The sequence below is a fragment of the Rhinoraja longicauda genome, chromosome 16, assembly GCF_053455715.1.
Source record: "Rhinoraja longicauda isolate Sanriku21f chromosome 16, sRhiLon1.1, whole genome shotgun sequence".
NCBI classification, from domain to species: Eukaryota; Metazoa; Chordata; class Chondrichthyes; order Rajiformes; family Arhynchobatidae; genus Rhinoraja; species Rhinoraja longicauda.
This window is the reverse complement of record NC_135968.1, coordinates 2,662,670-2,685,255: the sequence shown is the minus strand read 5'-3', so window position 1 is coordinate 2,685,255 and position 22,586 is coordinate 2,662,670. Positions and strand designations below refer to the sequence as shown.

Genomic DNA, 22,586 nt, shown 5'->3' with positions numbered 1-22,586 from the left:
CTTCCTCTCCTCACCTGCGCAGGTACTGGATACAGTAGCTTCTCCCCCTCACCTGTGCACATGATGGATGCAGTGACCGATCCTCACCTGTGTGGGTACTGGATACAGTAGCCTCTCCCCCGTCTCTTGCCTCACCTGTGCAGGTAATGAATACAGTAACCTCCCTCTCCTCACCTGTGCAGGTACCTGATGCAGTGACCAGTCCTCACCTGTGCGGGTACTTGATGCAGTATCCGGCCGCCAGGTATCCGCCCAGGACTGTGTCCGAGGAGGATCATGGAGGCAGGGCAAGGCGCTCCCGCCACTCCTCGATAGATTCCACGAACTGCTCCTCGGCGGCGCCGGGCTCGGCGGGGAATGGCGGCCGGGAGCTGCGGCCGAAGCCCAGCAGGTCGAAGGCGAGGAGCGGCCGGCGGGCAGCTCAGCGGCTGCAGGTTTCTGCACCCAGAGGCCCAGGCCGCCGGCAAAACCGTGGATCAGGATCAGAGGGGTCGGCGTCCGCTCCCAGTCCGGCTCTCCGGCCGTCTCCTCTCCCTGGCCGGCTCCGTCGCCCCGGCCCGCTCCGCAGTCGGCTCCGTCACCCCGGCCCGCTCCGTCTCCCAGGCCCGCTCCCCAGTCAGCTCCGTCACCCGGCCCGCTCCCCAGCCGGCTCCGTCTCCCGGCCCGCTCCCCAGTCGGCTCCGTCACCCCGGCCCCCTCCAAGCCCGCGAACAGCGTCCAGATTCGATGCGAGCTGGGGAGGTCCACGTAACGGCACTGGAAACGCGTCGTGACAACTGGGGGTGGGAGGAGAGGGGAGGGGAGCGGAGTGTAGAGAGGAGAGTGGAGTGCAGGAGAGGGGCGAGGGGAGGAGAGGAGAGTAGAATAGAGGTTTAATGGGGAGAGGTGGAGAATACAGGATAGATTCGGGAAGTGTAGAGAGGTGGGGAGAGGAGAGGATGGAGCGAGGAGAGGGGAAGGGCGAGGGGAGGAGAGGGGAAGGAAGGGGGAGGGAGGGGGGGAGGGGGAGAGGGAAGGAGGGGGGAGGGGAGGGGGGGAGGGAGGAGGGGAGGGGAGGAGAGTGGGAAGGGTGAGAGGGGAAGGGGAGAGAGGAGGGGGAGGAGTTGGGAAAAGGGTTTGGAAGATGGGGAGGGGTAGGTGCGATGGAGAGAGGGTGTTAGTGGGTGGGCGAGCGAGAGTGGCAGAGAGGGAGAGTGATGGATGGGCAGAGATAGAGGGAGGAAAAGAGAGAAGGAGGCGGGTTATGAGATGACAATGAGGGAGATGGGAGAGTGAGGGGGAGAGGAGATGGAGGGGGAGGGGAAAGAGATGGAGGTGAGGGAGAGAGAGATGGGGAGGGAGAGAGGTGGAGGGCGAGGGAGAGAGAGGTGGAGGGCGAGGGAGGAGTGAGGTAGAGGGCAAGGAGAAGAGAGGCGGAGGGGGAGAGAGAGATGGGGAGGGAGAGAGAGGTGGAGGGCAAGGGAGAGAGAGGCGGAGGGGGGAGAGAGAGACGGGGAGGGAGAGAGAGGTGGAGGGCAAGGGAGAGAGAGGTGGAGGGGGAGGGAGAGAGAGGTGGAGGGAGGGGAGAGAGGGATGGATGGGGAGAGAGGGATGGAGGAGAGAGAGGGATGGAGGGGAGAGAGGAGAGATGGGGGAGGGAGAGATGGAGTGGGGGAGGGAGAGGTGGCGTGGGGGAGGGAGTTGGAGGGGGAGGGAGAGAGAGATGGAGGGGAAGGGAGAGAGATGGAGGGGGAGGGAGAGAGATGGAGGGGAGGGACAGAGATGGAGGGGAGGGAGAGAGAGATGGAGGGGGAGAGAAACATTTGGCTATTAAACATTCCGCGAGTCAGTTTTTGTTCCCTCCCATCTCCCCACCATCGCTCCGAATCCGTCTCTCTTCCCCCCTCCCCGCCCATTCTCCCTTCTCCCCTGCCTCTCACTCACCTCCTTTCTTCTGCTCCCTCCCCTCTCCCCCCACCCCTTTCCACCTCTCCCCTGCCTCTCTCGTCCCCAATCTCTCTCCCTTCTCCCCGTCTCTCCTCCAACTTTAATCCCTCGCCCTCACCCAGCCTTCTCCCTTTTCCCACTTCCCGCCCTCCACCCCGCTTGTCTTCCACCACTATGTCTCCTCTGCTCCTTCCCTCCCTTCTCTGCTGCCTCTCCCCCACTCTCTCTCTCTCTCCCTCCCGCTCTCTCCCTCCTTCCACCCCCTTCTCCCTCCTTTCTTCCTTCCTCATCTTTCCCTTTCCCTTCCCTACTTCCCCTTCCCAGCCGTCCCTCTCCGTCCCACTCTCTTGTGCTCTCTTCCCATCTCTCTCTCCCCTCTCCCTCTTTTTCTCCACACCGCCTCACCTTGCAGGATCCGAGCCTCCACCTCTCTCAGGTGAGCCGTGGATGTCGGGCACCAGGTGGCAGCCAGCTGGTCAACCAGTTCCAGGCCTTGGGGGGGGGGTGAGAAGAGTCAAGTCAAGTCAATTTTATTTGTATAGCACATTTAAAACAACCCACGTTGACCAAAGTGCTGTACATCAGTTCAGGCACTAAGAACGAACATACAATGGCACACAAACATAGCAGCACATACATAAACAGTTCACAGCGCCCCCTCAGAGGGCTCAAACGCTCGGGAGCAGAAATAGGTTTTGACCTGGACTTAAGGAGTCGATGGAGGGGGCAGTTCTGATGGGGAGAGGGATGCTGTTCCACAGTCTAGGAGCTGCAACTGCAAAAGCGCGGTCACCCCTGAGCTTAAGCCTAGACCGCGGGGATAGTGAGTAGCCCCAAGTCGGCCGACCTGAGGGACCTGGAGATAGAGTGGTGGGATTTTTGATATGGGAGGGGGGGGGGGGGGGGAAAGCCCGTTTAGGGCTTTGTATGTGAATAGGAGGAGCTTGAAGTTGATTCTGTACCGTACAGGGAGCCAGTGGAGAGAGGCCAGAATTGGGGTGATGTGGTCCCTTTTACGGGTACCCGTCAGGAGTCTCACTGCGACGTTTTGGGACCAATTGCAGGCGGGACAGGATGATTGGCTGATCCCAGTGTACAGGGAGTTGCAGTAGTCTAGGCGGAGGAAATGAATGCGTGGATGATTTTTTCCAATGTCGTCAAATTGGAGGAATGGTTTGATTTTAGCTATGGTACGAAGCTGGAAGAAGCTGGCTTTTAGCACAGGGTTGACTTGCATGTCAAACGTTAATGCAGAGTCAAATATCACGCATCAAATATCACGCCAATCACACACATACATACATAAACATACTGAGGCCAAAGTAAAAAATAATGTATAGATATGTTTATGTGTAGACACACACACACATATATATATATGTGTAGACACACACACACACACACATATATATCAATTTACATTTATGCAAAGCCAATTAACCTACAAACTGAACGTCTTTGGAATGTGGGAGGAAACCGATCTCAGAGAAAAACCCACGCGGTCACAGAGAGAACGTACAAACTCCCTTACTAATCAAGAATCCATCAATCTACGCCTTAAAAAATATCCATTGACTTGGCCCTCCACAGCCTTGTGTGGCAATGAATTCCAAATTTACCACCCTCTGACCAAACAATTTCCTCCTCGCCACCTCCTTCCGAAAGGTAAATCCTTTTATTCTGAGGCTATGCCCTCTGGTCCTAGACTCTCCCACTTGTGGAAACATCCTCTCCACATCCACTCTATCCAGGCCTTTCACTATTCGGTAAGTTTCAGTGAGGTGCCCCCCCTTTATCCTTCTAAACTCCGGCAGGTACAGACCCAGTGCTATCAAACGTTCATCGAATGTTAACCCACTCATTCCTGGGATCATAGAAACATAGAAAATAGGTGCAGAAGGAGGCTATTTGCCTTCGAGACAGCACCGCCATTCATTGTGATCATGGCTGATCAGTAACCCGTGCCTGCCTTCTCCCCATATCACTCGATTCGCTAGCCGCGAGAGCTCTATCTAACTCTCTTTTAATTCATCGGTGAATTGGCCTCCACTGCCCTCTGTGGCAGAGAATTCCACAAATTCACAACTCTCTGGATGAAAAAGTTTTTTTCTCATCTCAGTTTTAAATGGCCTCCCCTTTATTCTGAGACGGTTGTGGCCCCTGGTTCTGGACTCCCCCCAACATTGGGAACATTTTTCCTGCATCTAGCTTGTCCAGTCCTTTCATAATTTTATAAGTTTCTATAAGATACCCTCTCGTCCTTCTAAATTCCAGTGAATACAAAGCCTGGTCTTTCCTCGTTTGACAGTCCCGCCATCGTGACCTCGTGAATCAGGCAGGGTATTCTGTATGGAAGTTGGGACGTTAGTGGGGCTGCATTTGGAGTATTGTGTTCAGCTTGGGTCACCCTGCAGTAGGAAGGATGACATCAAGCTGGAATGGGTGCAGCGAAGATTTACGAGGATGTTGCCAGGACTTGAGGGCCTGAGCTAGAGGGAGAGGCTGGGACATCATTCCTTGGAGAGCAGGAGGCTGAAGGGTGATCTTATAGAGTGTATAAAATCACGCAGGGAATGGATCAGAAAATTACCAGGCTGGGGGTAATCATGAACCGGAGATTTAAGATGAGAGGGGAAAGATTTAATAGGAACCTGAGAAGCAGTTTATTTTTCACTCAGAGGGTGGTGGGTGTTTGGAACGAGCTGCCAGAGGAGGTAGTTGAGGCAGTTACCATAACAGCCTTTAAAAGATACTTGGGCAGGTACACGGATAGGAGGGGCATGGGTCGAATGCAGGAGAATGAGATTATCTGAAATCGAGTCATGACTGTTTTATTGTGAGATGAGGAAAAACTTTTTCAGTCAGAGAGTTGTAAATCTGTGGAATTCTCTGCCTCAGAAGGGCAGTGGAGGCCATTTCTCTGAATGTATTCAAGAGAGAGCTAGATAGAGCTCTTAAGGATAGCGGAGTCAGGGGGTATGGGGAGAAGGCAGGAACGGGGTACTGATTGAGAATGATCAGCCATGATCGCATTGAATGGCGGTGCTGGCTTGAAGGGCCGAATGGCCTCCTCCTGCACCTATTGTCTATTGTCATATGTACCGAAATAGAACAATGAAATTCTTACTTCCAGCAGCACAACTGATATTGCGGGGTCCTATCGCAATATGCAAGAACATTTAGGCAGGTACATGGATAGGACAAGTGCAGTGTGGTATGGGGCAAACGCAGGCAGATGGGACGAGTGTCGGTGGGGCATGTTGGCCGGTGTGGGCAAGTTGGGCTGAAGGGCCACATGAAAACATAGTACTCTGTAACAACAGACACATACACACGATGACACAAACACACAGAGATATATACACAGACGGCCACACACGTACAGACACAGATATATACACAGAGGGCCACACACACACGTAGACACACATATACACACAGTCGGCCACACACACATACAGATATGTACACAGATGGCCACACACACACACACACACGTACAGACACAGATAATACACAGACGGCCACACACACACAGATATATACACAGATGGCCACACACACACACACGTACAGACAGATATATACACAGACGGCCACACACACACACACACACGAGGACACACATATACACACAGTCGGCCACACACACACACACACATACACATACAGATATGTACACACAGACGCCACACACGTGCACAGATATATACACACAGACGGTCACACCAACACGTACAGACACAGATATACACAGATATATACACACAGACACACACAGAAGGATGAGAGGAGATCTTATTGAAATGTATAGATTATTAAGGGGTTGGACACGTTAGAGGCAGGAAACATGTTCCCAAATGTTGGGGGAGTCCAGAACCAGGGGCCACAGTTTAAGAATAAGGGGTAGGCCATTTAGAACTGAGATGAGGAAAAACTTTTTCAGTCAGAGAGTTGTGAATCTGTGGAATTCTCTGCCTCAGAAGGCAGTGGAGGCCAATTCTCTGAATGCATTCAAGAGAGAGCTAGATAGAGCTCTTAAGGATAGCGGAGTCAGGGGGTATGGGGAGAAGGCAGAACGGGGTACTCATTGAGAATGATCAGCCATGATCACATTGAATGGCGGTGTTGGCTCGAAGGGCCGAATGGCTCCTCCTGCACCTATTGTCACACACATCCTCAAAATTTAAGGGAGGATTCGGCTCCACGTCATTGGGGAACAAGCAAACAAATCTGAATTTCCAGAAAAGGCTTAAAACTTTCCCTCCCCTTTCAAATTCTTACCGCTCACAAAAATATATATTATATAAAAAGTGGGTCCAGGAACTGAAACCAGATCGCGGTTTTAAACAGGTGTTCTGCTTCCCGAATAAGAAAATAAATAGACTTGTGCCCAACGGTCGAGAAACTGCCAGGAAATAGCGAGAGAAAGTTTAAAAGCAGAATCTTAAACGACCCCATTGCAAGCGTGTGAGAGCGGTTTGTGAAACGGCAGGAGACCAGGACGAAATCGGGATTAAATTGGCAGGAAATGGATAATAAACAGAGCAGATATCCACAGGAAGGCGGCTGCGAATCGGCGTGACCTCGAACTCCTATAGCTGTCTTGTTTTCACTCGGGTGAAAGGGAGGGGGATTATTAAAAGAGAGAGAGGGAGAGAGAGAAGGGAGAGCAACTACAGAAAGCTGAGGGGGGGGGGGGAAGAGGAGAAGGGAGGAGTGGTGGTGGAGAGGAGAGGGGGGAAATGGAGAGGACAGGGAGAAGGGGGGGCGGGAGAGGAGAGGGAGGGGAGAGGGAGGGAGAGAGGAGGAAATGGAGAGGAGAGGAGGAGGAGAGGAGAGGGAGGAGAGAGGGAGGGGAGAGGAGAGGGAGGGGAGAGGGAGAGGAAAGGGAGAGGGAGAGGAGAGGGAGAGGGAGGGGAGGGGGAGGGGGAGACGAGGAGGGGAGGGAGACGAGAGGGGGAGGGGAGGGAGAGGGGGAGGAGAGGGGGAGGGGAGGGAGAGAGAGGAGAGGGGGGGAGGGGAGGGAGAGGAGATGGGTGAAGGAGGACGGGAGAGGAGAGGGGGGAGGGAGGGGAGAGGAGAGGGGGGAGAGGAGAGGAGATGGGGAGAAGGGGAAAGGGAGAGTAGAGGGAGGGGGAAAGGGAGGGGAGGGGAGGGGGAAAGGGGGGAGGGGGAAAAGGAGGGGGGAGGGGGAAAGGGAGAGGAGAGAAGAGAAGAGAAGACTTTCAAGGAAGCCAGGAAAGGCTGTGGGAAGGAGGGGGAGGGAGGGAGGGAGGAACTCACGCCGGCGCGGCATCCTCCTCTTCCATTGAGAAGTCCCCCTTCTGATCAGCGGCGTCGGCGTCTCAAAGCGATTGGAATTCCGCGACCGTCGCGGGGGAGACTTTGTATCAAATGGGATGGAACGCCGAGACACTCAAATGCAACTTTGTATCAAATGGGATGGAACGTCGAGACAATCGAATGTTACTTTGTATCAAATGGGATGGAACGCCGAGACAATCGAATGGAACTCTCCGCCGCTGTAACAAACGTGATGTAACTTTCACCCCAGTCAGCTGACATCGGCCTCATGGGCGGGGCCAGAGTCCCTGTCACTTTCTGCTCTGCCAGTTGTTGATAAATTCAGAAGTTGTACAGTCATAGAGTGATGATGCAGCGTGGAGACAAACACCGGGCCAACCAGCTACACTAGTCCCACCTGCCCGCGTTTGGTCCACATCAGTCACTGAAAGGAAGCGTGCAGGTACAGCAGGCAGTGAAGAAAGCCAATGGAATGTTGGCCTTCATAACAAGAGGAGTTGAGTATAGGAGCAAAGCGGTTCTTCTGCAGTTGTACAGGGCCCTAGTGAGACCGCACATGGAGTACTGTGTGCAGTTTTGGTCTCTAAATTTGAGGAAGGATATTCTAGCTATTGAGGGCGTGCAGCGTAGGTTTACTAGGTTAATTCCCGGAATGGCGGGACTATCGTATGTTGAAAGACTGGAGCGACTAAGCTTGTATACACTGGAATTTAGAAGGATGAGAGGGGATCTTAGACAATAGACAATAGACAATAGGTGCAGGAGTAGGCCATTCAGCCCTTCGAGCCAGCACCGCCATTCAATGCGATCATGGCTGATCACTATCAATCAGTACCCCTTCCTGCCTTCTCCCCATACCCCCTCACTCCGCTATCCTTAAGAGCTCTATCCAGCTCTCTCTTGAAAGCATCCAACGAACTGGCCTCCACTGCCTTCTGAGGCAGAGAATTCCACACCTTCACCACCCTCTGACTGAAAAAGTTCTTCCTCATCTCCGTTCTAAATGGCCTACCCCTTATTCTCAAACTGTGGCCCCTTGTTCTGGACTCCCCCAACATTGGGAACATGTTATCTGCCTCTAATGTGTCCAATCCCCTAATTATCTTATATGTTTCAATAAGATCCCCCCTCATCCTTCTAAATTCCAGTGTATACAAGCCCAATCGCTCCAGCCTTTCAACATACGACAGTCCCGCCATTCCGGGAATTAATCTAGTGAACCTACGCTGCACGCCCTCCATAGCAAGAATATCCTTCCTCAAATTTGGAGACCAAAACTGCACACAGTACTCCAGGTGCGGTCTCACCAGGGCCCGGTACAACTGTAGAAGGACCTCTTTGCTCCTATACTCAACTCCTCTTGTTACGAAGGCCAACATTCCATTATCGAAACGTATAAGATTATTAAGGGGTTGGATATGTTAGAGGCAGGAAACATGTTCCCAATGTTGGGGGAGTCCAGAACAAGGGGCCACAGTTTAAGAATAAGGGGTAGGCCATTTAGAACAGAGATGAGGAAAAACTTTTTCAGTCAGAGAGTTGTGAATCTGTGGAATTCTCTGCCTCAGAAGGCAGTGGAGGCCAATTCTCTGAATGCATTCAAGAGAGAGCTAGATAGAGCTCTTAAGGATAGCGGAGTCAGGGGGTATGGGGAAAAGGCAGGAATGGGTACTGATTGAGAATGATCAGCCTCGAAGGGCCGAATGGCCAATCCTGCACCTATTGTCTATTGTCTAATCCCTCCAAACCTGCCCTTGGTTCTTGGTCCTCCAAAATATTCCAAATGGAATTTAAACTGGAGGTGGAGTTCTTGGAGATCTTATAGAAACATATACAAAATTATAAAAGGACTGGACAAGTGGTGTAGGAAAATAACTGCAGATGCTGGTACAAATCGAAGGTATCACAAAATGCTGGAGTAATTCAGCAGGTCCAGGCAGCATCTAGGAGAGAGGGAATGGGTGACGTTTCGGGTTGAGACCCTTCTTCGGACTGATCAGTCTGAAGAAGGGTCTCAACCCGAAACGTCACCCATTCCCTCTCCGAGATGCTGCCTGACCTACTGAGTTACTCCAGCATTTTGTGATACCTTCGAAATGACTGGACAAGCTAGAAGCAGAAAAAAAATGTTCCCAAATGTTTGGGGAGTCCAGAACCAGGGGCCACAGTGTAAGAATAAAGGGGAGGCCATTTAAAACTGAGATGAGAAAAAAAAACTTTTTCACCCAGAGAGTTGTCAATTTGTGGAATTCTCTGCCAAAGAAGGCAGTCGTGGCCAATTCACTGGATGAAATCAAAAGAGAGTTAGATAGAGCTCTCGGGGCCAGCGGATTCACGGGATATGGGGAGAAGGCAGGCACGGGTTACAGATTGTGGATGATCAGCCATGATCACAATGAATGGCGGTGCTGGCTCGAAGGGCCAAATGGCCTCCTCCTGCACCCATTTTCTATGTTTCTATCCATGTACCTGTGTAACTGTTTCTTAAATGTTGGGATAGTCCCTGCCTCAACTACCTCCTCTGACAGTTCATTCCACACACCCACCACCCTTTGTGTGAAAAATTTACCAATCAGATTCCAAATGCGGTCTCACCAATGTCTTATGCCACTGTGACATTTCGGGTTGAGACCCTTGTTCAGACTGAGAGTCAGGGGAGAGGGAAGCGAAAGATATAGACGGTGATGTAGAGAGATATAGAACAAATGAATGAAAGATGTGCAAAAAATTAACGATGATAAAGGAAGCAGGCGTTTCTTAGCTGTGGGCTAGGTGAAAAAGAGTTACAGACAATGAGACTCAACAGGACGACAGTGGAACTAGTACAAGGACTTGGGTGGGGGAGGGACAGAGAGAGGGAGGGGATGCAAGGGTTACTTGATGTCGGAGAAATCAATATTCATACCGCTAAATTTTTAGATTTAGAGATACAGCGCGGAAACAGGCCCTTCGGCCCACCGAGTCCGTGCCGCCCAGCGATCCCCGCACATTACCACTATCCTACACACATTAGGGACAATATTTTTTTAACATTTACCCAGTCAATTAACCTACATACCTGTACGTCTTTGGAGTGTGGGAGGAAACCGAAGATCTCGGAGAAAACCCACGCAGGTCACGGGGAGAATGTACAAACTCCGTACAGACGGCGCCCGTAGTCAGGATCGAACCTGAGTCTCCGGCGCTGCATCCGCTGTAAGGCAGCAACTCTACCGCTGCACCACCGTGCCGTTGTGGTGTAAGCTGCCCAAGCAAAATATGAGGTGCTGTTTAATTTGCATTTGGACTCGCTCTGTCAGTGGAGGAGGCCCAAGACAGAAAGGTCAGTGTGGGAATGGGAGGGGGAGTGAAAGTATTGGCAACTAGGAGATAGGGTAGGTCTATGCGGATCAGGTAATCCAGCATCTGCAGTTCCTTCCGACCCACACCGACGCCTCTACTTCCGCAGAAGGCTTAGGAAATTTGGCATGTCCCCAACAACTCTCACCAACTTCAACAGATGCGTCGTACAAAGCACGTATTCGGGAGGTGTCCCACATATTTCGCTTGGGCAGCTTTGGCGTCACGGTGACGCAGCGGTAGAGTTGCTGCCTTACAGCGATTGCAGCGCCGGAGACCCGGGTTTGATCCTGACCACGGGAGCTGTTCTGTAGGGATTTGGTACGATCTCCCCGTGACCTGCGTGGGTTTTCTCCGCGATCTTCGGTTTCCTCCCACATTCCAAAGACATACAAGTTTGTAGGTTAATTGGCTTTGTAAGTGTAAATAATGTCCCTAATGGGTGTAGGATAGTGTTAATGTGCGGGAATCGCTGGTCCGCGCGGACTCAGTGGGCCGAAGGGCCTGTTTTGTGCTGTATCTCTAAAATAAACTAAACTAAACCCAGCGGTATAAATCAATAAATATTGATTTCTCTCATTTCGACTATAGACGTTGGGAGGTCATGTTGCAGTTGTATAAGGTGTTGGTGAGGCCGCATTTAGAATATTGTGTTCATTTCTGGGCACCGTGTTATAGGAAAGATATTGTCAAGCTTGAAAGGGTTCAGAAAAGATTTACGAGTATCTTGCCAGAACTAGAGGGTGTGAGCTGCAGGGAGAGGTTGATTAGGCTGGGTCTCTATTCCATGGAGCACAGGAGGATGAGGGGAGATCTTATAGAGGTGTACAAAACCATGAGAGGAATAGATCGGGTAGATGCACAGAGTCTCTTGCCCAGAGTAGGGGAATCGAGGACCAGAGGACATAGGTTCAAGATGAAGGGGAAAGAATTTAATAGGAATCCGAGGGGGTAACGTTTTCACACAAAGGGTGGTGGGTGTATGGAACGAGCTGCCAGAGGAGGTAATTGAGGCTGGGACTATCCCAACATTTAAGAAGCAGTTAGATAGGTACATGGATAGGACAGGTTTGGAGGGATATGGACCAAGCGCAGGCAAGTGGGACTAGTGTAGTGGGGGCATTGTTGGCTGGTGTGGGCAAGTTGGGCCGAAGGGTTTGTTTCCAAACTGCGTCACTCTATGACTCGATCACCAAGTAACCCTTGCATCCCCTCTCTCCATCCCTCCACCACCCTCATCGTCTTGTTAGATTCACTGTTCATATCCCTTTGTTACCACCTCCTCCACAGCCAAGACTGAATGAATGAATGAATGAACGAACGAATGAATGAACAAACAAATGAACGGATGAATGAATGAACAAATGAATGAATGAATGGACGAATGAATGGACGAATGAATGAATGAATGAATGAATGAATGAATGAATGAATGAATGAATGAATGAATGGATGAATGAATGATACTTTCATAAGGTCATGTTCATAAATCATAGGAGCATAATTAGGCCATTTGGCCCATTAAGTCTACTCCACCATTCAATCATGGCTGATCTATCTCTCCCTATCTTAAGCCCATTTCCCTGCCTTCTTCCCATAACCCCTGACACCCGTATAGACAACAGGTGCAGGAGTAGGCCATTCGGCCCTTCGAGCCAGCACCGCCATTCAATGTGATCATGGCTGATCATTCTCAATCAGTACCCCATTCCTGCCTTCTCCCCATACCCCCTGACTCCGCTATCCTTAAGAGCTCTATCTAGCTCTCTCTTGAATGCATTCAGAGAATTGGCCTCCACTGCCTTCTGAGGCAGAGAATTCCACAGATTTCCAACTCTCTGATTGAAAAAGTTTTTCCTCGTCTCCGTTCTAAATGGCCTACCCCTTATTCTTAAACTATGGCCCCTGGTTCTGGACTCCCCGAACATTGGGAATATGTTTCCTGCCTCTAACGTGTCCAACCCTTTAATAATTTTATATGTTTCGATAAGATCCCCTCTCATCCTTCTAAATTCCAGTGTATACAAGCCTTGTCGCACCAGTCTTTCAACATATGACAGTCCCGCCATTCCGGGAATTAACATAGTAAACTTACGCTGCACGCCCTCAATAGCAAGAATATCGTTCCTCAAATTTGGAGACCAAAACTGCAAACAGTATTCCTGGTGCGGTCTCATTAGGGCCCGGTACAACTGCAGAAGGACTGAGGAAGATACACACAATCTCCCAAATGTTCTAGGGGCCGGAGAACCTAGGGTGATGGAGGAACTGAAGGAAATCCACATTAGGCAGGAAATGGTTTTGGGTAGACTGATGGGACTGAAGGCTGATAAATCCCCAGGGCCTGATGGTCTGCACCCAGGGTACTTAAGGAGGTGGCTCTAAAAATAGTGGAAGCATTGGAGATCATTTTTCAATGTTCTATAGATTCAGGATCAGTTCCTGTGGATTGGAGGATAGCAAATGTTACCCCACTTTTTAAGAAAGGAGGGAGAGAGAAAATGCATTTACGAAGGGGAAATCATGCTTGACAAATCTACTGGAATTTTTTGAGGACGTAACTAGGAAAATTGACAGGGGAGAGTCAGTGGATGTGGTGTACCTCGACTTTCAGAAAGCCTTCGACAAGGTCCCACATAGGAGATTAGTGGGCAAAATTAGGGCACATGTTATTGGGGGTAGGGTACTGACATGGATAGAAAATTGGTTGACAGACAGAAAGCAAAGAGTGGGGATAAATGGGTCCCTTTCGGAATGGCAGGCAGTGACCAGTAGGGTACCGCAAGGTTCGGTGCTGGGACCCCAGCTATTTACGATATACATTAATGACTTAGACGAAGGGATTAAAAGTACCATTAGCAAATTTGCAGATGATACTAAGCTGGGGGGTAGTGTGAATTGTGAGGAAGATGCAATAAGGCTGCAGGGTGACTTGGACAGGTTGTGTGAGTGGGCGGATACATGGCAGATGCAGTTTAATGTAGATAAGTGTGAGGTTATTCACTTTGGAAGTAAGAATAGAAAGGCAGATTATTATCTGAATGGTGTCAAGTTAGGAGGAGGGGGAGTTCAACGAGATCTGGGTGTCCTAGTGCATCAGTCAATGAAAGGAAGCATGCAGGTACAGCAGGCAGTGAAGAAAGCCAATGGAATGTTGGCCTTCATAACAAGAGGAGTTGAAGATAGGAGCAAAGAGGTCCTTCTACAGTTGTACCGGGCCCTGCTGAGACCGCACCTGGAGTACTGTGTGCAGTTTTGGTCTCCAAATTTGAGGAAGGATATTCTTGCTATGGAGGGCGTGCAGCGTAGGTTCACTAGGTTAATTCCCGGAATGGCGGGACTGTCGTATGTTGAAAGGCTGGAGCAATTGGGCTTGTATACACTGGAATTTAGAAGGATGAGGGGGGATCTTATTGAAACATATAAGATAATTAGGGGATTGGACACATTAGAGGCAGGAAACATGTTCCCAATGTTGGGAGAGTCCAGAACAAGGGGCCACAGTTTAAGAATAAGGGGTAGGCCATTTAGAACGGAGATGAGGAAGAACTTTTTCAGCCAGAGAGTGGTGAAGGTGTGGAATTCTCTGCCTCAGAAGGCAGTGGAGGCCAGTTCGTTGGATGCTTTCAAGAGAGAGCTGGATAGAGCTCTTAAGGATAGCGGAGTGAGGGGGTATGGGGAGAAGGCAGGAACGGGGTACTGATTGAGAGTGATCAGCCATGATCGCATTGAATGGCGGTGCTAGCTCGAAGGGCTGAATGGCCTACTCCTGCACCTATTGTCTATTGTCTATTGTCTATTGACCTCTTTGCTCCTATACTCAACTCCTCTTGTTATGAAGGCCAACATTCCATTGGCTTTCTTCACTGCCTGCTGTACCTGCATGCTTCCTTTCAGTGACTGATGCACTAGGACACCCAGATCTCGTTGTACGTCCCCTTTTCCTAACTTGACACCATTCAGATAATAATCTGCCTTCCTATTCTTACCACCAAAGTGGATAACCTCACACTTATCCACATTAAACTGGATCTGCCATGCATCCGCCCACTCACACAAGCTGTCCAAGTCACCCTGCAACCTCATAGCATCTTCCTCACAGTTCACACTACCACTCAGCTTTGTATCATCTGCAAATTTGCTAATGGTACTTTTAATCCCTTTATCCAAGTCATTAATGTATAAGTGAAGAATCCATCTATTGCTGCCTTGAAAGTATCCACTGACTTGGCCTCCACGGCCGTCTGTGGCAATGAATTCCACAGATGAGAGGAGATCTTATCGAAACGTATAAGATTATTAAGGGGTTGGACACGTTAGAGGCAGGAAACATGTTCCCAATGTTGGGGGAGTCCAGAACAAGGGGCCACAGTTTAAGAATAAGGGGTAGGTCATTTAGAACTGAGATGAGGAAAAACATTTTCAGTCAGAGAGTTGTGAATCTGTGGAATTCTCTGCCTCAGAAGGCAGTGGAGGCCAATTCTCTGAATGCATTCAAGAGAGAGCTAGATAGAGCTCTTAAGGATAGCGGAGTCAGGGGGTATGGGGAGAAGGCAGGAACGGGGTACTGATTGAGAATGTTCAGCCATGATCACATTGAATGGCGTTGCTGGCTGGAAGGGCCGAATGGCCTCCTCCTGCACCTATTGTCTATTGTCTATTCACCACACTCTGCCTACAGAAATTCCTCCTCATCGCCTTCCTAAAGGCGCGTCCTTTTATTCTGAGGCTGCGACCTCTGGTCCTAGACTCTCCCACTGGTGGAAACATCATCTCCACATCCACTCTGTCCCGGCCTTTCATTATTTAATACTTTATTGTCACTTAGGAGATGTCACAGTGATATTCTTTGCTTTGCACACCACACAAAAGGTATGCAAAGAGTCGCCACATAAAGGGCGCCGACAAAGTTACAAAGTGTTCAATGTAGTCCCAATTGTCCCTCTTTGTCCCCCCCCTCCCCGGCCCTCCCTTTGTGGGCTCCTTGGCCATCACTTCCGGCTCTGATTTGTTCTGTACCTCTCCATATCTCGCCTCCCTCTCCCCTGACTCTCAGTCTGAGGAAGGGTCTTGACTCGAAATGTCACCTATTCTTTCCCTCCAGAAATGATCACATTGAATGGCGGTGCTGGCTCGAAGGGCCGAATGGCGTCCTCCTGCACCTATTGGAAAAAAAAAAAATGCTGCCTGACCCGCTGAGTTACGTAGAAACATCGAAAATATTTGCATTTGGCCCTTCGAGCCAGCACCGCCATTCATTGTGATCATGGCTGATCATCCACAATCAGTAACCCGTGCCTGCCTTCTCCCCGTATCCCTTGATTCCACTAGCCCCGAGAGCTCTGTCTAACTCTCTGTTAAATTTATCCAGTGAATTGGCCTCCACTGCCTTCTGTGGCAGAGAATTCCACAAATTCACAACTCTGGGTGAAAATGTTTTTTGTTCACCTCTGTTTTAAATGGCCTCCCCTTTATTCTTAGACTGTGGCCCCTGGTTCTGGACTCCCCCAACAGTGTGAACATTTTACCTGCATCTAGCTTGTCCAGTCCTTTCATAATTTTATACGTCTCTCTGAGATCCCCTCTCATTCTTCTAAACTCCAGTGAATAAAAGCCCAGTCTTTCCAATCTATCCTCATATGACAGTCCCGCCATCCCGGGGATTAACCTGGTGAACCTACCCTGCACTGCCTCAATAGCAAGGGCGTCCTTCCTCAAATTAGGAGACCAAAACTGCACACAATACTCCAGATGTGGTCTCACCAGATTAGGAAGAGTGAGAGAACTATGTGATGGGGGTGGGGAAGGGGGGAGGGGCGCTGTTCTTGGCAGTCACACTTGGTGGCGCTGGGAGACCATTAATTAGGTAGAGAGAGAGAGACAACGAGAGGTTTGGGGTAGACTGATAACCCCACACAGACCCAGCAGGGGGCGCTTGATGACCAGAGATCAGTTCAGTTTATGTAGGAACTGCAGATGCTGGTTTAAATCGAAGACAGACACAAAATGCTGGGGTAACTCAGTGGGACAGGCAGCATCTCTGGAGAGAAGGAATAGGTGAGGTTATCGGGTCGAAACCCACCTTCAGACAGTTTAGTTTATTGTCACGTGTACCGAGGTACAGTGAAAAGCTCTTGTTGCGTGCTAACCAGTCAGAGGAAAGGCAACACATGATTACAATTGAGCCATTTGCACAGTAGAGATACATGATAAGGGAATAACGTTTAGTGCAAGGCAAAGCCCGTAAAGTCTGATCAAAGATAGTCTGAGTTAGATAGGAGGTGGGCACTAAATGCTGGAGTAACTCAGCGGGACAGGCAGCTTCTCTGGAGAGAAGGAATGGGTGACGTTTAGGGTCAAGCCCCTTCCGAAAACGTCACCCATTCCTTCTCTCCAGAGATAACAAACAATAGACAATAAGTGCAGGAGTAGGCCATTCGGCCCTTCGAGCCAGCACCGCCATTCAATGTGATCATGGCTGATCATTCACAATCAGTACGGTGGCGCAGCGGTAGAGTTGCTGCCTTACAGCGAATGCAGCGCCGGAGACTCAGGTTCGATCCTGACTACGGGCGCCGTCTGCACGGAGTTTGTACGTTCTCCCCATGACCTGCGAGGGTTTTCTCCTTGATCTTCGGTTTCCGCCCACACTCCAAAGACGTACAGGTATGTAGGTTAATTGGCTGGGCAAATGTTTAAAAAAAATAGTCCCTAGTGGGTGTAGGATAGTGTTAGTGTGCGGGGATCGCTGGGTGGCGCGGACCCAGTGGGCCGAAGGGCCTGTTTCTGCGCTGTGTCTCTAAATCTAAAAAAATCTAAATCTAAAAATCTAGAAGTAGAGAGATAGGTTGAGCAGGCTGGGACTCTGTTCCTTGTAGCGCAGGAGGATGAGGGGTGATCTTATAGAGGTGCACGGTGGCGCAGCGGTACAGTTGCTGTCTTACAGCGCTTACAGCGCCACAGACCCGGGTTTAATCTAAATGTGGGTGCTGTCTGTACGGAGTTTGTACGTTCTCCCCCGTGACCTACGTGGGTTTTCCCTGGATGCTCCGGTTTCCTCCCACACTCCAAAGATGTGCAGGTTTGCAGGTTAATTGGCTTGGAATGAAGTAGGGAAATAACTGCAGATGCTGGTACAAATGGAAGGTATCACAAAATGCTGGAGTAACTCAGCGGGTCAGGCAGCATCTCTGGAGAGAAGGAATGGGTGACGTTTCAATAGACAATAGGTGCAGGAGGAGGCCATTCGGCCCTTCGAGCCAGCACCGCCATTCAATGTGATCATGGCTGATCATTCTCAATCAGTACCCCGTTCCTGACTTCTCCCCATACCCCCTGACTCCGCTATCCTTAAGAGATCTATCCAGCTCTCTCTTGAATGCATTCAGAGAATTGGCCTCCACTGCCTTCTGAGGCAGAGAATTCCACAGATTCACAACTCTCTAACTGAAAAAGTTTTTCCTCATCTCAGTTCTGAATGGCCTACCCCTTATTCTTAAACTGTGGCCCCTTGTTCCGGACTCCCCCAACATTGGGAACATGTTTCCTGCCTCTAACGTGTCCAACCCCTTTATAATCTTATACGTTTCGATAAGATCTCCTGAAGAAGGGTCTCGACCCGAAACGTCACCCATTCCTTCTCTCCAGAGATGCTGCCTGACTCGCTGAGTTACTCCAGCATTTTGTGATACCTTTGGCTTGGTATGAATGTGAATGGTCCCCTGTGTGTGTGTAGGATAGTGTTAATGTGCGAGGATCGCTGGTCGGAACGGAATCAGTGGGCCGAAGTGCCTGGATCTCTAAACTAAACTAAACTAAATAGCAACAGTAAATGCTGTAAGCTCACAGCAGGTCGGATAGCATCTTTGGACTTACCTTTTGAAAGGTGATGAGGAGGAATTTCTTAAGTCAGTGGGTGGTGACCCTGTGGAATTCATTGCCACAGACACCTGTGGAGGGCAAGATATTGGGTATTTTTAAAGTGGGGATTGACGGATATTTGATTATAAGAATCCGTGTGTGAAAACGCACACCTCCAGATTCGGGGACAGTTTCTTCCCAGCTGTTATCAGGCAACTGAACCATCCTACCACAACCAGAGAGCAGTGCTGAATGACTATCTATGTTATCGGGGACCCTATGGACTTTCTTTCATCGGACTTTACAGGCTTCATCTTGCACTAAACGTTATTCCCAGCATCATGTATCTGCACACTGCAGACGGCTCGATTGTAATCGTGTTTTTGTCTTTCAGCTGACTGGTTAGCACGTGACAAAAGCTTTTCACTGTACCTCGGTTAACGCCTCAATAAACTAAACTGAACTGGTTGGTAAGGGTGTCAGAGGTTAACGTAGAAACATAGAAAATAGGTGCAGGAGTAGGCCATTCGGCCCTTCGAGCCAGCACCGCCATTCATCCACAATCAGATTCAAGATTCAAGATTCAATTTATTGTCACGCGTACCAATTAAGGTACAGTGAACTTGAGGTTACCAAGGGGAAGAAGGCAGGAGAATAGGGGTTGGGAGGGAAAGATTGATCAGCCATGATTGAATGACTCGATGGGCCGAATGGCCCAAATCTGCTCCTAGAACTTTTGAACCTGTGAACGACAGCAGAGGGACTGTGGCCCCTGTAAGGCGATGGGTCGCCTCTGCCCTCTGCTGGAGCAGTGAGGTATTGGCAGTATAATCTGAGCCTTGTCAGAAAATAGACAAAAGGTGCAGGAGGAGGCCATTTGGCCCTTCGAGCCTGTACGCACCGCCATTCAATGTGATCATGGCTGATCATTCTCAATCAGTACCCCGTTCCTGACTTCTCCCTATACCCCCTGACTCCGCTATCCTTAAGAGCTCTATCCAGCTCTCTCTTGAATGCACTCAGAGAATTGGCCTCCACTGCCTTCTGAGGCAGAGAATTCCACAGATTCACAACTCTCTGACTGAAAAGGTTTTTCCTCATCTCCGTTCTAAATGGCCGACCCCTTATTCTTAAACTGTGGCCCCTTGTTCTGGATTCCCCCAACATTGGGAACATGTTTCCTGCCTCTAACGTGTTCAACCCCTTAATAATCTTATATGTTTCGATAAGATCCCCTCTCATCCTTGTAAATTCCAGTGTAAAGCATGACTTTTTCAGTCAGAGAGATGAATCTGTGAAATTCTCTGCCTCAGAAGGCAGTGGAGGCTAATTTTTTTCTGGATGCTTTCAAGAGAGAGAGCTAGATAGAGCTCTTAATGATAGCGGAGTCAGGGAGTATGGGGAGAAGGTAGGAACGGGGGTACTGATTGTGAATGATCAGCCATGATCACAATGAATGGCGGTGCTGGCTCGAAGGGCCAAATGGCCTCCTCCTGCACCTATTGTCTATTTTCTGACAAGGCTCAGATTATACTGCCAATACCTCACTGCTCCAGCTTTTCCCCTCTCCCACTAGGCAAAAGATACAGAAGTGTGAAAACGCACAACTCCAGATTCAGGGGCAGTTTCCTCCCAGCTGTTATCGGGCAACTGAACCATCCTACCACAACCAGAGAGCAGTGCTGAACCACTATCTACCTCATTGGTGACCCTCGGACTGTCTTTGATCGGACTTTACTGGCTTTAACGTGCACTAAACGTTATTCCCTTATCATGTATCTGTACAGTGCGAATGGCTCGATTGTGATCAGGTCTTGTCTTTCCGCTGGATGGTTAGCACGCAACAAAGGCTTTTCACTGTACCTCAGTACACGGTGGCGCAGCGGTGGAGTTGCTGCCTTACAGCACTACGGGTGCTGTCTGTATGGAGTTTGTACGTTCTCCCCGTGACAGCATGGGTTGTCTCCGAGGTCTTCGGTTTCCCCCTACACTCCAAAGACGTGCAGGTTTGTACGTTAATTGGCTTGGTATGGATGTACAATTGTCCTTTAATGTGTGTAGGATAGTGTTAGTGTGCGCGGATCGCTGGCCGGCATGGACTCGGTGGTCGAATGGGCCAGTTTCCGCTCTCTATCTGTAAACTAAACTAAACAAGTGGCAATAAACTAAACTGAAATGGTTAGTGCGGGTGTCGGGTTATGGGGAGAAGACAGGAGAATGGGGTTGGGAGGGGAAGATATATCAGCCATGATTCAATGGCGGAGTAGACTCGATGGGCCGAATGGCCTCATTCTGCTCCTAGAACATATGAACCTATGAACGACAGCAGGGGGCTGTGGCCCCATGAGGCGATGGCTCACCTCTGCCCTCTGCCCTCTGCAGTTAGGTACAGGCAGCAAACCCAAGCCTTGTTTAGTTTAGTGCAGAGACACAGCATGGAAACAGCCCGGAGAGTGATCCACGCACATTCACACTATCCTGCACACACTAGGAACAATTTACACAGACACCAAGCCAATTACCCTACAAACCTGTACGTCTTTGGAGTGTGGGAGGAAACCGAAGATCTCGGAGAACACCCACGCAGTCACGGGGAGAACGTACAAACTCCGTGCAGACAGCGCCCGTAGTCGGGATCGAACCCGGATCTCTGGCGCTGCAAGGCAGCAACTCAAATAATGGGCTTATATGCACTGGGATTTAGAAGGATGAGAGGGGATCTTATAGAAACAGACAAAAATTATTGAGGGATTGGACAGGCCAGGTGCAGGAACAATGTTCCCGATGTTGGGGGAGTCCAGAACCAGGGGTCACAGTTTAAGAATAAGGGGGTCGGCCATTTAGCACTGAGGTGAGGAAGAATGTTTTTCACCCAGAGAGTTGTGAATCTGTGGAATTCTCTGCCACAGAAGGCAGCGGCGGCCAATTCACTGGATGTATTCTGAGGCAGAGAGTTCCACAGATTTACAACTCTCTGACTGAAAAGGTTTTTCCTCATCTCTGTTCTAAATGGTCTACCCCTTATTCTTAAACCGTGACCCCTGTTTCTGGACTCCCCCAACATTGGGAACATGCTTCCTGCCTCTAACGTGTCCAACCCCTTAATAATCTTATATGTTTCGATAAGATCCCCTCTCATCCTTCTAAATTCCAGTGTATACAAGCCTAGTCGCTCCAGTCTTTCAACATATGACATTCCCCGCCATTCCGGGAATTAACCGAGTAAACCTACGACACCATCATTGGCCGGATATCAAACATTGATAATAATGGATATCAAACATTGATAATAGAAACATAGAAACATCGAAACATGGAAAATAGGTGCAGGAGGAGGCCATTCGGCCCTTCGATCCACAACCGCCATTCATTGTGATCATGGCTGAGCGTCCACAATCAGTAACCCGTGCCTGCCTTCTCCCCATATGCTTTGATTCCATTAGCCCCTAGAGCTCCATCTAACTCTCTCTTAAATCCATCAAGTGATTTGGCCTCCACTGACCTCTGTGGCAGAGAATTCCACAAATTCACAACTCTCTGGGTGAAAATGTTCCTTCTCACCTCAGTTTTAAATGACCTCCCCTTTATTCTAAGACTGTGGTCCCTGGTTCTGGACTCGCCCAACATTGGGAACATTTTTCCTGCATCTAGCTTGTCCAGTCCTTTTATAATCTTGTATGTTTCTATAAGATCCCCTCTCATCCTTCGAAACTCCAGTGAATACAAGCCTAGTCTTTTCAATCTTTCCTCATATGACAGTCCCGCCATCCCAGGGATCAATCTCGTGAACCTACGCTGCACTGCCTCAATTACAAGGATGTCTTTCCTCAAATTAGGAGACCAAAACTGTACTCAATACTCCAGATGTGGTCTTACCAGGGCCCTGTACAACTGCAGAACAACCTCTTTACTCCTATATTGAAATCCTCTCGTTATGAAGGCCAACATACTATTAGCTTTCTTCACTGCCTGCTGTACCTGCCAGGGCCGTCTTAACGCATGGGCCTGATGGGCACTTGCCCAGGGGCCCACGAGCATAGGGGCCCATGCTGATCTGTGTATGTTAAGTGACTTGCAATAAATAAATACTACTTTAAAAATGTAGGTTCAATAAGTGCTTTTTTCGCAACATTTTCGGTCCCTAAGTGCTTCTC

The 22,586-nt window shown here is 49.6% G+C and overlaps 1 protein-coding gene across 1 annotated transcript in view; it reads right to left on the bottom strand.

The window, feature by feature from the left end:
* The window catches only part of LOC144601373 ((Lyso)-N-acylphosphatidylethanolamine lipase-like), a 32,486-nt gene that overhangs the window by 1,987 nt on the left and 7,913 nt on the right, over window positions 1-22,586 (bottom strand). Inside the window, 4 exon segments of the mRNA XM_078413442.1 lie at window positions 210-421; window positions 423-440; window positions 442-776; window positions 2,332-2,418. Of these exon segments, the coding sequence (XP_078269568.1) occupies window positions 210-421; window positions 423-440; window positions 442-776; window positions 2,332-2,418 (652 nt within the window).